General features: G+C 38.2%; 1 protein-coding gene across 1 annotated transcript in view; it reads left to right on the forward strand.

Annotated features, from left to right (window-relative positions):
• Nucleotides 1-14,853, forward strand: part of LOC124775764 (zinc finger CCCH domain-containing protein 13-like) — a 265,138-nt gene that overhangs the window by 163,047 nt on the left and 87,238 nt on the right. Inside the window, 1 exon segment of the mRNA XM_047250596.1 lies at nt 13,712-13,841. Coding sequence (XP_047106552.1) covers nt 13,712-13,841 — 130 coding nt within the window.

Consider the following 14,853-nt stretch of genomic DNA (forward strand, 5'->3'; position numbering starts at 1 on the left):
GCTGTAGGGTAGGCAGATGGGTACAGGAGCATAGGGTCTGACAAGGATACTGTGGAGATTGGGAGGGTGATGAAAAGCTGTTCTAGGTGTGGTGGGTAAAATCTCAGACAGAATGGACCTCATTTCAGGGCATGATTTTAGGAAGTCATGGCCTTGTCGAAGTGGCTGATTGCATTCAAGACTTGAGCAAGGCTATGACTTCCTAAAATCATGCCCTGGAATGATGTCCATTCTGTCTTGAGATTTTGTCCACCACACCTAGAAAACCTTTGCATCATCCTCCCAATCTCCGCAATATCCGTATCAGACCATATCTTCTTCTGCACCCATGGCTCCTACCATGTGACTGTCCCCATTGCAAGACTTGCCCTATGCTCCCTCCTACCACCACCTACACCATCCCTGTACCTGGCGAAATATCAAAGGGAGAGCCACCTATGAAATGACACGTCATACACCAGCTGTTTTGTAAATGCTGTTCGACGTAATACATGAAAGAGTATAGGTAGAGGATGATACTGGCAACACATGGCATCCTGCTGCAGAGCATGCTCTACAATATGACCTCAGTGCCTGTTTCACCTCATGTGCCATCCAAATTCTTCCCTTAGACAACAATTTATCAGAACTCTGCATGTAGGAACTGGCGCTACAACATGTCATGGGTTCTCGCTACCGACCTGGTCTTAAATTTACTTTAACTCCTTCTGTTTCAACATTTCTTCATTGTAACTACTCCTTTCTTCATCCATTTTAATTTTCTACATATTTCATTTTCTGACCTGTCTATTTTTTGCTGTCCCCATTGCACCTCTATCCTATATAATGCACTTAGCTTTTCACTCTTATTAACCCATGCGCGATGTTTTAGCAGTAATTTCTGTCTTGCATATTACCTTCAGGTTCTCAAATCTTGCCTGGTGCAGTCCCAAACAGTCTTTCCTTCTCATCCCGTCCGGTAAGTCTCATCCCGACCTGGGGTTCTGGGTGATTTTTCTGAACTCCACTCTTTTCTTGAACCTCTCTAGTCTTTTCCTTCACCCGTCCTCCTTCCCCCTTCAACCCTTCTGCCAGAATAAGGAGCTACTGGCTCTGAAAGCATGCATACATAATATCTTTTCTACATGTGTGTTGTCCTGCCGCCGCTTGCTCAGTAGATTTTTTATCTATGCAGTTTTCAAAAAATTATTATTTTCGTTGATATAATATGTGATTAACAGTGTGTGTAACCAATTTTTGCAGTTCGTTAACATCCACACACACTTACAAGAATTAATGTTATATTATGTCATGTAAATAGATTAAAAGTAATGTTCTAATAGGACTGTGATACCCTTATTGGTAATATAGTCATTGGTTGTTGTTAACGATATGAGTAGATTTTTTATTATCGTGCAAGTTGAAGGCAATCTTCGGAGGGAGAGATGGCAACATACCATACTAGTAGAAAGAAAATTCCTTCTCTTTCTTCTTCTTCTTCTTATTCTTCTTAAAATGCTTCTGCTCATGCAGGTAATTCACAGAGCCTCTTCCAAACTTTTATTTTCTCCCACAGTCTATCATTCAGCATCTCCTCCCATTGCAATCCTGTGAAGTTCAGATAATTCTTCACCTGCTTTCCATCTTGCTTATGGTCTTGCAGTTTATGTTTGTCCAGATTCTGTCCACTCTAGGGCCTTTCTTGGAAATCTTCATTCTTTTAACGTGACCAAACCATTTAAGCCTGTTTCTCTCCATGTTTTCTTTGAGGTTCTCCATCTGCAGGGTGTTTCCATATTGCTTCATTCCATATCCTGTGCCTTCTCATTTTACCCAGGAACCCTTGTAGAAAGTGCATCTCTGTTGCTTCTATTCTTTTCAGATCTTTTTTCGTCCAAGTCTAACATTCTGATGTGTAGGTCAAAATTGGCAGATAATATTATTTGTATATCATTAACTTTGCTTTGGCAGGCATTTTCCAATTTGTAATTATGTTAGATATACAATAATAAAATGTTGTACATTTTTCTGTTCTCTCCAAAATTTCATCCATGATGTTTCCTGTCTTGGTTAATTTACTTCTTAGACACTTGAAAGCATCTACATCTTTAATATTTTTTTGTTACAACTTACATCCTTCATTTATCATCTGCTTTTAACCCTTGGCAAACTCTTCTTATGATGTTGTCCATGACTGTATTAAGAAGCACGGGTGAGAGCACACTTTGTTACCAAACCGCTCATTTCCTTCTAAACCATTCTGATTTTTTTTGCCAACTATTATAACATAATTCAGGCATTTTTTATGCATGTTTCTCATTCCCAGTTGCATTTCTTTTGACAATTCCAGTCTATTCAGACCTTGCCACATCTCTTCCCTTCTAACAGTGTTGTAAGCCTTTTTGATATGTATGAATGCAACTGTAATGTCTTTTGCAAATCCCCATTTCTTTTCTTCAACCTGTCTGGCTGTAAATATGGCATCTATAGTTAATCTTGCAGGTCAAAATCCTTTTTGTTGTTCTTTTGATTATGGTTCTATATTATTTGTGATTTTCTATAAAATTATCTTTTCATAAATCTTCATGCCATGGCACAGTAGTGCTATTCCTCTGTAATTCTCACAGGGCGGCTTGTTACTCTTCTTAAGGATAGGTACAATAATTGCTTTTGTCCAATCGTCAGGGATGTTTCCATGCGCCCATGTTGTTGTTGTTGTTGTTGTTGTTGTTGTGGTGGTGGTGGTGGTGGTGGTGGTGTTCAGTCCAAAAACTGGTTTGATGCAGCTCTCCATGATGCTCTATCCTATGCGAGCCTCTTCATCTCTGAATAATTGCTGCAACCTACATCTTTCCGAATCTGCTTACTGTATTCATCTCTTGGTCTCCCTCTATGGTTTTTACCCCCCACACTTCCCTCAAATACTAAACTGGTGATCCCGTGATGTCTCAGAATGTGTCCTGTCAACTGATCCCTTCTTTTGGTGAAGTTGTGCCACAAATTTCTTGTCTCCCCAAGTCTGTTCAATACTTCCTCATTAATTACATGATTGACCCACATAATTTTCGGCATCCTTCTGTAGCACCACATTTTGAAAGCTTCTATTCTCTTTTTTTGTAAACTGTTTGTCGTCCGTGTTCCACTTCCCTACAAGGCCACATTCCAGACAAATACCTTTAGAAAATTTCCTAACACTTAAATCTATATTCAATATTAACATATTTATCTTCTTCAGAAATGCTTTTGTTTCCATTGCCAATCTACATTTTATATCCTCTCTATTTCGGCCATCATCAGTTATTTCGCTGCACAAATAGCAAATCTCATCTACTACTATAAGTGTCTTGTTTCCTAATCTGATTCCCTTGGCATCACCTGATTTAATTCGACTACATGGCATTATCCTTGTTTTGCTTTTGTTGGTGTTCATCTTATATCCTCCTTTCAAAACACTGTCCATTCTGTTCAACCACTCTTCCGAGTCCTTTGCTGTCTCTGACAGAAGTAAAATGTCATTGGCAAACCTCAAAGTTTTTATTTTTTCTCTCTGAACTTTAATACTCCAAATTTTTCTTTGGTTTCCTTTATTGCTTGTTCGATATACAGATTGAAAAACATAAGGGTTGGCTAAAGCTCTGTCTCACTCGCGTCTCAATCACTATTTCCTTTTCATGCCATTCTGTCTGGTTTCTGTACAAGTTGTAAATAGCCTTTCACTCCCTGTGTTTTACACCTCCTACCTTTAGAATTTCAAAGAACGTATTCCAGTCAGCATTGTCAAAAGCATTCTCTAAGTCTATAAATTCTATAAATGTAGGTTGACTTTTCCTCAACCTATCTTCTATGATAAGTTGTAGGCTCAGTATTGCCTAGTGTTTTCCTACAGTTCTCCAGAATCCAAACTGATCTTGGTATGCTTCTACTAGTTTTCCATTCTTCTGTAAAGAATTCGTGTTAGTATCTTGCAACGATGGTTTATTAAACTGATAGTTCAGTAATTTTCACACTTGTCAGCTACTGGTTTCTTCGGAATTGGAATAATACTTCTTGCACACCAAATGGAAGAGTTCTGGCATGACTCAGACTCTCCCAAGGCTATCACTAGTTCTGACAGAATGTCGTCTACTCCCAGGGCCTTATTTTGACTAAGCTCTTTCAGACCTTAGTCAAATTGTTCTAGCAGCATAATATCCCCCAATCTCACCTTCATCTACGTTCACTTACCTTTCTATAATATTGCTTTCAAGTTCATCTCCGTGTATAGCCTTCCATGTACTCCTTCGACCTTTCAGCTTTCTCTTCTTTGCTTAGGGCTGGTTTACTGTGTGAGCTCCTGACATTTATACAGCTGCTTCTCTTTTTCCCCAAAGGCTTCTTTAATTTTCCTCTAGGCAGTATCTATCTTTCCACTTGTGAAATATGCTTCTGAATCTATACATTTGTCCTCTAGCCATTCCTGTTTAGCAGTTTTGCACTTCCTGTCAATCTCTCTCTCTCTCTCTCTCTCTCTCTCTCTCTCTCTCTCTCTCTCTCTGTTTTTTATGTTTGTATTCCCTTTCACCTGTTTGTTATGCTGCATTTTAAAATTTTCTCCTTTTATCAGTTAAATTTAATATCTCTTGTGGTGTCCATCTTCTTACCTATTGGATCTTCTGCTGCCTCCACTATTTCATCTCTTAAAGCTACCCATTCTTCTTCTACTGTATTCCTTTCTCCTGTTTGCCCCCCCCCCCCCCCCTCAATCATTCCCTAATGCTCCCTCTGAAACTCCCAGTAACATCTGGTTCTTCCAGTGCATTCAGGTCCATCTCTTTAATTTCATAACTTTCTGCAAGTTCTTCATTTTTACTCTACAGTTCATAACCAGTAAATTGTGTGTGAATCCACATTTGCTCATGGTAATGTCTTACAATTTAAAATCTGGTTCTGAAATCTCTGTCTTACCATGATATAATCAATATGAAACCTTCTAGTGTTCCAGGTCTCTTCCATGTACACAACCTTCTTTCATGATTCTTAAACCAAGTGTTAGCTATTATTAAATTATGCTATGTGCAAAATTCAACTAGGTGGCTCCCTCTTTCATTCCTTTCCCTAGTCCGTATTCACCTACTATTTTTCCTTCTCTTCCTTTTCCTACTATCAAATTCCAGTCCCCAATCACAATGAAATTTTCAACTCCTTTAACTACCTGAATAATTTCTTTTATCTCATAGTGCATTTCTTCAATCTCTTCATCATCTGTGGAGCTAGCTGGCATGTAAACATGTGTTAATGTGGTAGGCATGGGCTTTGTGTCTCTCTTGGCAACAATAATGCATTCACTACAATGTTCATAGTAGCTTACCCATTCCTATTTTCTATTCATTATTAAACCCACTCCGGCGTTGCTGCTGTTGGACCTTGTATTTATAACCCTGTAGTCACCTGACCAAAGTCCTGTTCCTCCTGCCATTGAACTTCACTAATTCCCACGGTATCTAACTTCAACCTATCCATTTCCCTTTTTAAATTTTCTAACCTACCTTCCAGATTCCACAGTCTGATCCGTAGAATGCCAGTTTTGTATCTCCTGATGAAGACATCCTAATGGGTACTCCCTGACTGGAGATCGGAATGGGGGACTATTTTACCTCCAGAACATTTTACCCAAAAGGATGCCATAATCATTTTAACCGTACTGTAGAGCTCTATGTCCTTGGGAAGAAATTACGGTTGTAGTATCCCCTTGCTCTCGGGCATTCGCAGTGCCAACACAGAAAGGCTGTTTTGGTTGATGTTACAAGGTCAGATCAGTCAATTATCCAGACTGTTGCCCTGCAACTACCAAAAAGACTGCTGGCCCTCTTTAGGAACCATATGTTTGTCTGGCCTCTCAACAGATACCTCTGTGTAGTGGTTGTACCTACAATATGGCTATCTGTATCGCTGAAGCTCACAAGCCACCCGACTGATAGCAGGGTCTGTGTTTCGTGGAGAGGCCATGTGTCCATATTATTATCATTATTCTATACAACCACTGAATTCCGGTGAGTCTCGCGGCTTTGATCATTTCCAGTGTGATTTCATCCACATCAGGAGCTTTGCCATTTCTAATATGGCTTTCTCTACATCCAACATTTGCAGATCTTCTTTTTCTAATTCCCGTGTTATGGTATGCTTCCTTTTTTCGCCCTCTGTCTCACTATGTGTATTTGTTTCAGCTTGTCCTTCAAATAGTTTTTGGAGATATTCTTTCCATACTTTCAAAATTTCTTTTTCCTCCCATATGGGTTTTCCTCCTTTGTTGATGACTTTTGAAGTCTTTTCTTTTTGCTTCACCCTATTACTTAATATGCAATATAATAGCTTCTTTTGAGCCTTAAAATTCTCTTCTATTTCTTGTGTGAATTTTGCCTCACATTCAGTATGGTAAATCTGTTCACTAACATTCCAGTAATAGAAACCACTGATATTTTAAAAAGAACCTATTTAAACATAGAAACAACAGGTTAGCCACTACTGCTGAAATTATCAAGTTACTACAATTAATCTTGTCTTTCAATTACTTCAAATGGCAATGAAATATATTCACAACGAGATGATATCGCCACAGACAGTTGTATTGCTAGCACACTGGCAGATATTTTTGTAAATAATATAGAGAAATTGCTCTTTGAAGAATGTATTAACGCTGATAGTAAGACTTTTTTATAAGTGGTATGTTGACGATACCTTTGTTCACTTTAACAAGATTGCTGAAATCGAGAGTAAGTTATTATGGTTCAACAGTATAAATCAAAATATTGCTTTTACTATGGAACTGGAAAAATAATGTTCTGTTAATTTGTTTTCGTTAGACGATAAATGAGTGACAGTGGCACCTATAAATTTGGAATATACTGGAAACTAACCTGCATTGAAATAATAACCCATAAAAGCACCACAGTTTGGCCACCCGGAGATACATAAGAAAGCCTGTATTCAGTCCCAACAGAATCATTAAGCCTTCCTTTAGGTTGAAACGAAATTTCCATTTATATGTTCTAAAACATGTAGTAACTCATAATGACTGCAGTGCTGATTTGCTAAGCAAAATGCATATCATAAAAATACTGAACAAGAACAGCAAATTAGATAAAGAAATCTCGTTGACATGAGAAGCAGGCAAAAGCAGGAGGGTGGATTGCTTTGCCTTTTGTAATGCTCGATTAGATAAAATAACCTATAATTTTTGTAAAACTAACTTGTGAGTTGTATTCCGCATATACAACAAAGTGGGGAAATATGTCACATCATCCACGAGAACCATGTATACGATTAGAAATTTACAAAATGAGATGGTGAATGTGAAAGTTTCCATGTGGGGTAAATGGTAGACATTTTTCTGCTAGATTCAGAGACCGCACCAACATAGCCAAGAATTGTATATCCTCATATAGTCTAAATCCGTGAAATTACTATTGTACCACCAGCAGCGTTCAAAAAGTACTGCATAGGATGGACAAAGGAAACTAATGGTCACTTTAGAAGACATTGAGCTTTAAAGTTCCTGCCGAGAGCAACCGGAAAATGCACTCATTGAAGAAGTGGGCCTTAGGAAAAAGAAATTTTTAGGATGTTTTTTAGGCATGTAACCCCCTGTTGTGATGTACCTGGCTCAGCCAAGGTTACAGTAGATAAAATGGAGCACCATGATTGATAGTGTACTGATTAATAGTTTATCTTTGATGTATGTACATCTTATGCTGTTATCTCTGCCCTACATTGCCTGATTTTAAACCTGCATGTTAGTAACAAATCTACTTGTGCCATTAATGACAACCAGTGACTATTACCACAAGAGTATCACAGTCCTACAAGTAAATTGTTTTTACTCTATTTCTGTGACAGTGTGTACCATCAAATGTTGTAACTGTGTGAATGTTAATCAATTGCAAAAATTGGTTGTATATACTGTTAATTTCAAATTATGTTTTTCTTGATAAGTTCTATTATGTCTTTGTAGGCACTTAAAAAGGCACAAATGCTGAAATAAAAGGGTACAGCTAAAAGAAAACATGAAGTAATTTTTTAAAAAAATTATAGAATCTATTACAAGAAGCAAATGGATTCACAGTGTTGTGAGAACACTTTTTTTGAAAAAGTTAAATCTCTTATCTACTGTGTGTGCATAAAAAATTCTTTCTATTTTTCATCCTATAAATTCTCCCTGAATAATGTAACTAAATCAGTGTTTAGAGTTCTGTGAAATTCTGTGTTTTCCTTCTTCATTAATCATGACCAATGGGGATGGTTTATTGCTGATATTTTATCATTATGGTCAGATAAACAATTTATCGTGAGGCTAACATCTCCATGAAAGACATTTGGCTTTAGAAATAAATTTCCACTGAGTGTTGCGTTGTGTTCTCGTGTTCTTGTTGGGAATGATACTGCAAGGATCAAATCTAATTTGGATATGAGTAAGCCTAGGAGCTGTCTGAGATGAAATTAAAATTAGTATTGAAATCTCCACATATAATCACTTCCTAATTATCTGTACTAAGTTTTGTTAATACCCTTTCCAACTGAATAATTAAATTTAAAATGTTTCCTGTTAGGGACTTACAGAATGTCAGAATTATTATCTTGTATGTTTACAAGTCTATCACTGAAGTGTAACACACAAAATGCTGTTAACTGTGATTCTCATACAGATCTGTGGATCTATACAGTCACTTTCCCTACGGTAATGTGATACAAGATTGTACTCAACTAGACATGTCTGCCCAATTTCTGTAACTTTGCTCTGATGTCCTGAAACTGCATTTTGTAGGTCCAGTGACATTTTTAGTATAGAATGAAACATGTTAATTAGTGTAAGGTTGTGAGTGACTGCTATATTGTGTAGCTCTTCACTAATAATTTGAGTATTATGTGTGAGGTCTGAAACAAAAATTAATAATAATGACAATAATAATAATATTGCTCTCTCTCCACTACTGGAACCCATCTGAAAGTTACTTTCTTGGAATGACCTGCATGTGTGTCACTACATTCCACGTTATCACATCTCAAAACAGGATACTTTCTGTGATATCTCTAATCTTGGAAACAACCATAAGTTGGAAGGAGCTATGTCTTGGAAAATAAAGGAGTTCAACAGACAAAAAGCATTCCATTTTTTGTGAAGAAATTATAGATCCTGTTCAACTTTTTAATAGTGCTTTTTTTCATGGTTCTTCCTTTGTGTATTTGTGATACACAATTTCACAGCCATTGAAGAAATCATCACATTGTCTGCTTGATTTTTCTTCACATGCATCACCCTTGTTTGGGTTTTGTGGGCGGGGAATGCTTCCATGTCATGAATGAAGTTATTATAGTGTTGAGAAACTTGAGATATGTGTTGGTGTTGTCCCACTTGACCTGTGAAACATCAAAATTAGTTTTTTTGGATTATGCCAACATTGGGCTAGGCAGGGACTTCAGACACTCTGTACATGTTCGTGTCCTCTGATAAAGTTGAATGCATGGAATGTTGCTAGTCTTTCATAGAGTCAGACAGGACCTCCCATTATTGGATTCAGCACCATCTCATCAGTAGTTGCACTCTGAGTTGTTTGTGACAAACAAAATTGGTAGCCTCTCTCCATTGATGTACAGACAGCCATTTTGAACCACTTCATTACTTGTGTTTCACCAGTTCCATTACCTACCAAGCCTTGCAAGGTGGTTTTCTTTGACAACCAGCAAGCTGTTGATTGAAGCATCAATGCTCTACACATTCATTCATCTCAAATGAACTAAAAATCTGCTGAATACGTTGCACAGCACATCGCCAACTGCAAGCAATCAGTGAATGACTCACCTGGTAGTGGTGCAAAATTCAGGCTTCCTTATGAAGGCCCCTCACTTAGCAGTGGAAGGTGCCATTAGTAGTTATCTGGCTCAGTCCTTTATTTTCATAACTCCTAATCAAAAATAAAAAGCTTTCAGTTGGTAGCAATGTTTTGCTTTAATGGAAGAGCTTCAATTGCACAGTTGAAAATTCAACATGTCAGGGACAGACAGCTCTCCATGCTACTCTATCCTGTGCAAGCTTCTTCATCTCCCAGTACCTACTGCAACCTACATCCTTCTGAATCTGCTTAGTGTATTGATCTCTTGGTCTCCCTCTACGATTTTTACCCTCCACGCTGCCCTCCAATGCTAAATTTGTGATCCCTTGATGCCTCAAAACATGTCCTACCAACCGATCCCTTCTTCTAGTCAAGTTGTGCCACAAACTTCTCTTCTCCCCAATCCTATTCAATACCTCCTCATTAGTTACGTGATCTACCCACCTTATCTTCAGCATTTTTCTGTAGCACCACATTTCGAAAGCTTCTATTCTCTTCTTGTCCAAACTGGTTATCGTCCATGTTTCACTTCCATACATGGCTACACTCCATACAAATACTTTCAGAAACGACTTCCTGACACTTAAATCTATACTCGATGTTAACAAATTTCTCTTCTTCAGAAACGATTTCCTTGCCATTGCCAGTCTACATTTTATATCCTCTCTACTTCGAACATCATCAGTTATTTTACTCCCTAAATAGCAAAACTCCTTTACTACTTTAAGTGTCTCATTTCCTAATCTAATCCCCTCAGCATCACCTGATTTAATTCGACTACATTCCATTATCCTCGTTTTGCTTTTGTTGATGTTCATCTTATATCCTCCTTTCAAGACACTGTCCATTCCGTTCAACTGCTCTTCCAAGTCCTTTGCTGTCTCTGACAGAATTACAATGTCATCGGCGAACCTCAAAGTTTTTACTTCTTCTCCATGAATTTTAATACCTACTCCGAATTTTTCCTTTGTTTCCTTTACTGCTTGCTCAATATACAGATTGAATAACATCGGGGGGAGGCTACAACCCTGTCTCACTCCTTTCCCAACCACTGCTTCCCTTTCATGCCCCTCGACTCTTATAACTGCCATCTGGTTTCTGTACAAATTGTAAATAGCCTTTAGCACCCTATATTTTACCCCTGCCACCTTCAGAATTTGAAAGAGAGTATTCCAGTTAACGTTGTCAAAAGCTTTCTCTAAGTCTACAAATGATAGAAACGTAGGTTTGCCTTTTCTTAATCTTTCTTCTAAGATAAGTCGTAAGGTTAGTATTGCCTCACGTGTTCCAACATTTCTACGGAATCCAAACTGATCTTCCCCGAGGTCCGCTTCTACCAGTTTTTCCATTCGTCTGTAAAGAATTCGCGTTAGTATTTTGCAGCTGTGACTTATTAAACTGATAATTCGGTAATTTTCACATCTGTCAACACCTGCTTTCTTTGGGATTGGAATAATTATATTCTTCTTGAAGTCTGTGGGTATTTCGCCTGTCTCATACATCTTGCTCACCAGATGGTAGAGTTCTGTCAGGACTGGCTCTCCCAAGGCCGTCAGTAGTTCTAATGGAATGTTGTCTACTCCGGGGGCCTTGTTTCGACTCATGTCTTTCAGTGCTCTGTCAAACTCTTCACACAGTATCGTATCTCCCATTTCATCTTCATCTACATCCTCTTCCATTTCCATAATATTATCCTCAAGGACATCGCCCTTGTATAAACCATCTATATACTCCTTCCACCTTTCTGCCTTCCCTTCTTTGCTTAGAACTGGGTTTCCATCTGAGCTCTTGATATTCATACAAGTGGTTCTCTTCTCTCCAAAGGTCTCTTTAATTTTCCTGTAGGCAGTATCTATCTTACCCCTAGTGAGACAAGCCTCTACATCCTTACATTTGTCCTCTAGCCATCCCTGCTTAGCCATTTTGCACTTCCTGTCGATCTCATTTTTGAGACGTTTGTATTCCTTTTTGCCTGCTTCATTTACTGCATTTTTAGATTTTCTCCTTTCATCAATTAAATTCAATATTTCTTCTGTTACCCAAGGATTTCTATTAGCCTTCGTCTTTTTACCTACTTGATCCTCTGCTGCCTTCACTACTTCATCCCTCAGAGCTACCCAATCTTCTTCTTCTGTATTTCTTTCCCCCATTCCTGTCAATTGCTCCCTTATGCTCTCCCTGAAACTCTGTACAACCTCTGGTTCTTTCAGTTTATCCAGGTCCCATCTCCTTAAATTCCCGCCTTTTTGCAGTTTCTTTAGTTTCAATCTGCAGTTCATAACCAATAGATTGTGGTCAGAATCCACATCTGCCCCTGGAAATGTCTTACAATTTAAAACCTGGTTCCTAAATCTCTGTCTTACCATTATGTAATCTATCTGATACCTTTTAGTATCTCCAGGATTCTTCCATGTATACAACCTTCTTTCATGATTCTTGAACCAAGTGTTAGCTATGATTAAGTTATGCTCTGTGCAAGATTCTACAAGGCGGCTTCCTCTTTCATTTCTTACCCCCAATCCATATTCACCTACTATGTTTCCTTCTCTCCCTTTTCCTACTGACGAATTCCAGTCACCCATGACTATTAAATTTTCATCTCCCTTCACTACCTGAATAATTTCTTTTATCTCGTCATACATTTCATCAATTTCTTCGTCATCTGCAGAGCTAGTTGGCATATAAACTTGTACTACTGTAGTAGGCGTGGGCTTGGTATCTATCTTGGCCACAATAATGCGTTCACTATGCTGTTTGTAGTAGCTAACCCGCACTCCTATTTTTTTATTCATTATTAAACCTACTCCTGCATTACCCCTATTTGATTTTATATTTATAACCCTGTAATCACCTGACCAAAAGTCTTGTTCCTCCTGCCACCGAACTTCACTAATTCCCACTATATCTAACTTTAACCTATCCATTTCCCTTTTTAAATTTTCTAACCTACCTGCCCGATTAAGGGATCTGACATTTCACGCTCCGATCCGTAGAATGCCAGTTTTCTTTCTCCTGATAACGACGTCCTCTCGAGTAGTCCCCACCCGGTGATCCGAATGGGGGACTATTTTACCTCCGGAATATTTTACCCAAGAGGACACCATCATCATTTAATCATACAGTAAAGCTGCATGTCCTCGGGAGAAATTACGGCTGTAGTTTCCCCTTGCTTTCAGCCATTCGCAGTACCAGCACAGCAGGGCTGTTTTGGTTAATGTTACAAGGCCAGATCAGTCAATCATCCAGACTGTTGCCCCTGCAACTACCGAAAAGGCTGCTGCCCCTCTTCAGGAACCACATGTTTGTCTGGCCTCTCAACAGATACCCCTCCGTTGTGGTTGCACCTACGGTACGGCCATCTGTATCGCTGAGGCTCGCAAGACTCCCCACCAACGGCAAGGTCCATGGTTCATGGGGGGATTCACAGTATAGGGAAAGTGAAAAGCAAATTCAGCTGTATAATGGACAGGCCATCTGCATTGAAACATACTTGCATACAAAATTACATATCACAATACTACTATACCATTGTTACATTGTGTGGCAGTATTTAAGGTATTGTGTATTAATATTACAGTATTGGAGACAATGAAACTGAAAGCATATGTGGTACAGTATCTTTGTATCTGCAGTACAGGCGAGTTAGAATAATACAGGGGAAAAAAATGTTGTTTGTACTCCTTTGTCTGATTTTGTTCAAACATGACATTGTATCCCCCCACCTTCTCTCTCATGGATATATTGTTCAAACAATGAACAAAATAATGGATAATCTGGGTTGGAAGATAAAAAAAAAGTGTAACAGACCAGCCAACTCTCCTTCCTTGCAAAATTGTCTGCTGTACTAATACCTAATATCATATTTGCAGGCCGTGATGACAGATCACGTTATGGTGAAGGTCTAGACAGAGGCCGTTATGAGGAAGGGGCAGCCACAAGAGATGATAGATTAGTAGACAGGCGTCTGGATCAACGAGGTTATGGGGAAGAACGTCGAGGGTATGTAAAATATATCACATTTTGTTTTCTATTTTGAGTAATTTATGGGAATGAATTCAGAAGTTTTGTGCAGTTAATTGAGAACAGAAAATCAAAAAGCACTGTTTTTGTCTTTCTCTTGCTATTTTAAAATAAAACTGTGTATATCTCATTTTATGAAGAAATTAAACAATGGAAAATCTAGGATGGAATGTAACAATTTAATGAAGAGGAATGTTGCTGCTTACCATATAGCAGAGATGCTGTGTCACAGATAGGCACAACAAAAGGCTCTCACAATTAAAGCTTTGTGCCATTGGCCTTCATCAACAATAGACCACACACACACACACACACACACACACACACACACACAGTCTCAGACAACTGAAACCATAAAACAATGAGTGTGGTTTCAGTTGCCTTAAACCATAAAACAATGAGAGTGGTTTCAGTTCCTGAGACTGTAGTCGTGTGTGCAAGTTGCATTTGCGTGAGTGTGTTGTTTATGAAGAATTTAATATTTTGGCTTTTGTTGCAGTTTACATACAAATTATTTTGTAGTCTGTTATTGCCTTAACATTCTTAAAACATTTCCATCTCTGTTTTGCTTTGATCTGAGTGATCTTTGTGTTTAGTTGAGGGACTGTGGATTCTTATCTGCTTCAAGATTTTATAATATCTATCACATAAAAAGATATTTCCCCTTTACTAACACAATAAAATCTAGTTAGGTGGGAGACTGATTGGAAGAATGGTAAAATTGTGACTTCATTGTTAACTTGTGTTAATGGGAATTTTTCCTCTATTTCAGATAATTGTACTAATTTCAGTGAAGGATGTTGGTACTACTTAACAGAAAAACTATTTGTTTCAATATTGTTGATTTTGTGTCCAACTTTTACAAATGTTTCAGCTCCTCCTTTTTCCATGTTAATTATACATGAAAATGATCCCTTTGGTTACAGTGTGTTCAGAGAGGGACAGAATATTTGTCACTTAAGAGTTTTCCTCATCTTCTAGGCATACAGTA

This window comes from Schistocerca piceifrons, chromosome 2, assembly GCF_021461385.2.
Source record: "Schistocerca piceifrons isolate TAMUIC-IGC-003096 chromosome 2, iqSchPice1.1, whole genome shotgun sequence".
NCBI lineage: Eukaryota > Metazoa > Arthropoda > Insecta > Orthoptera > Acrididae > Schistocerca > Schistocerca piceifrons.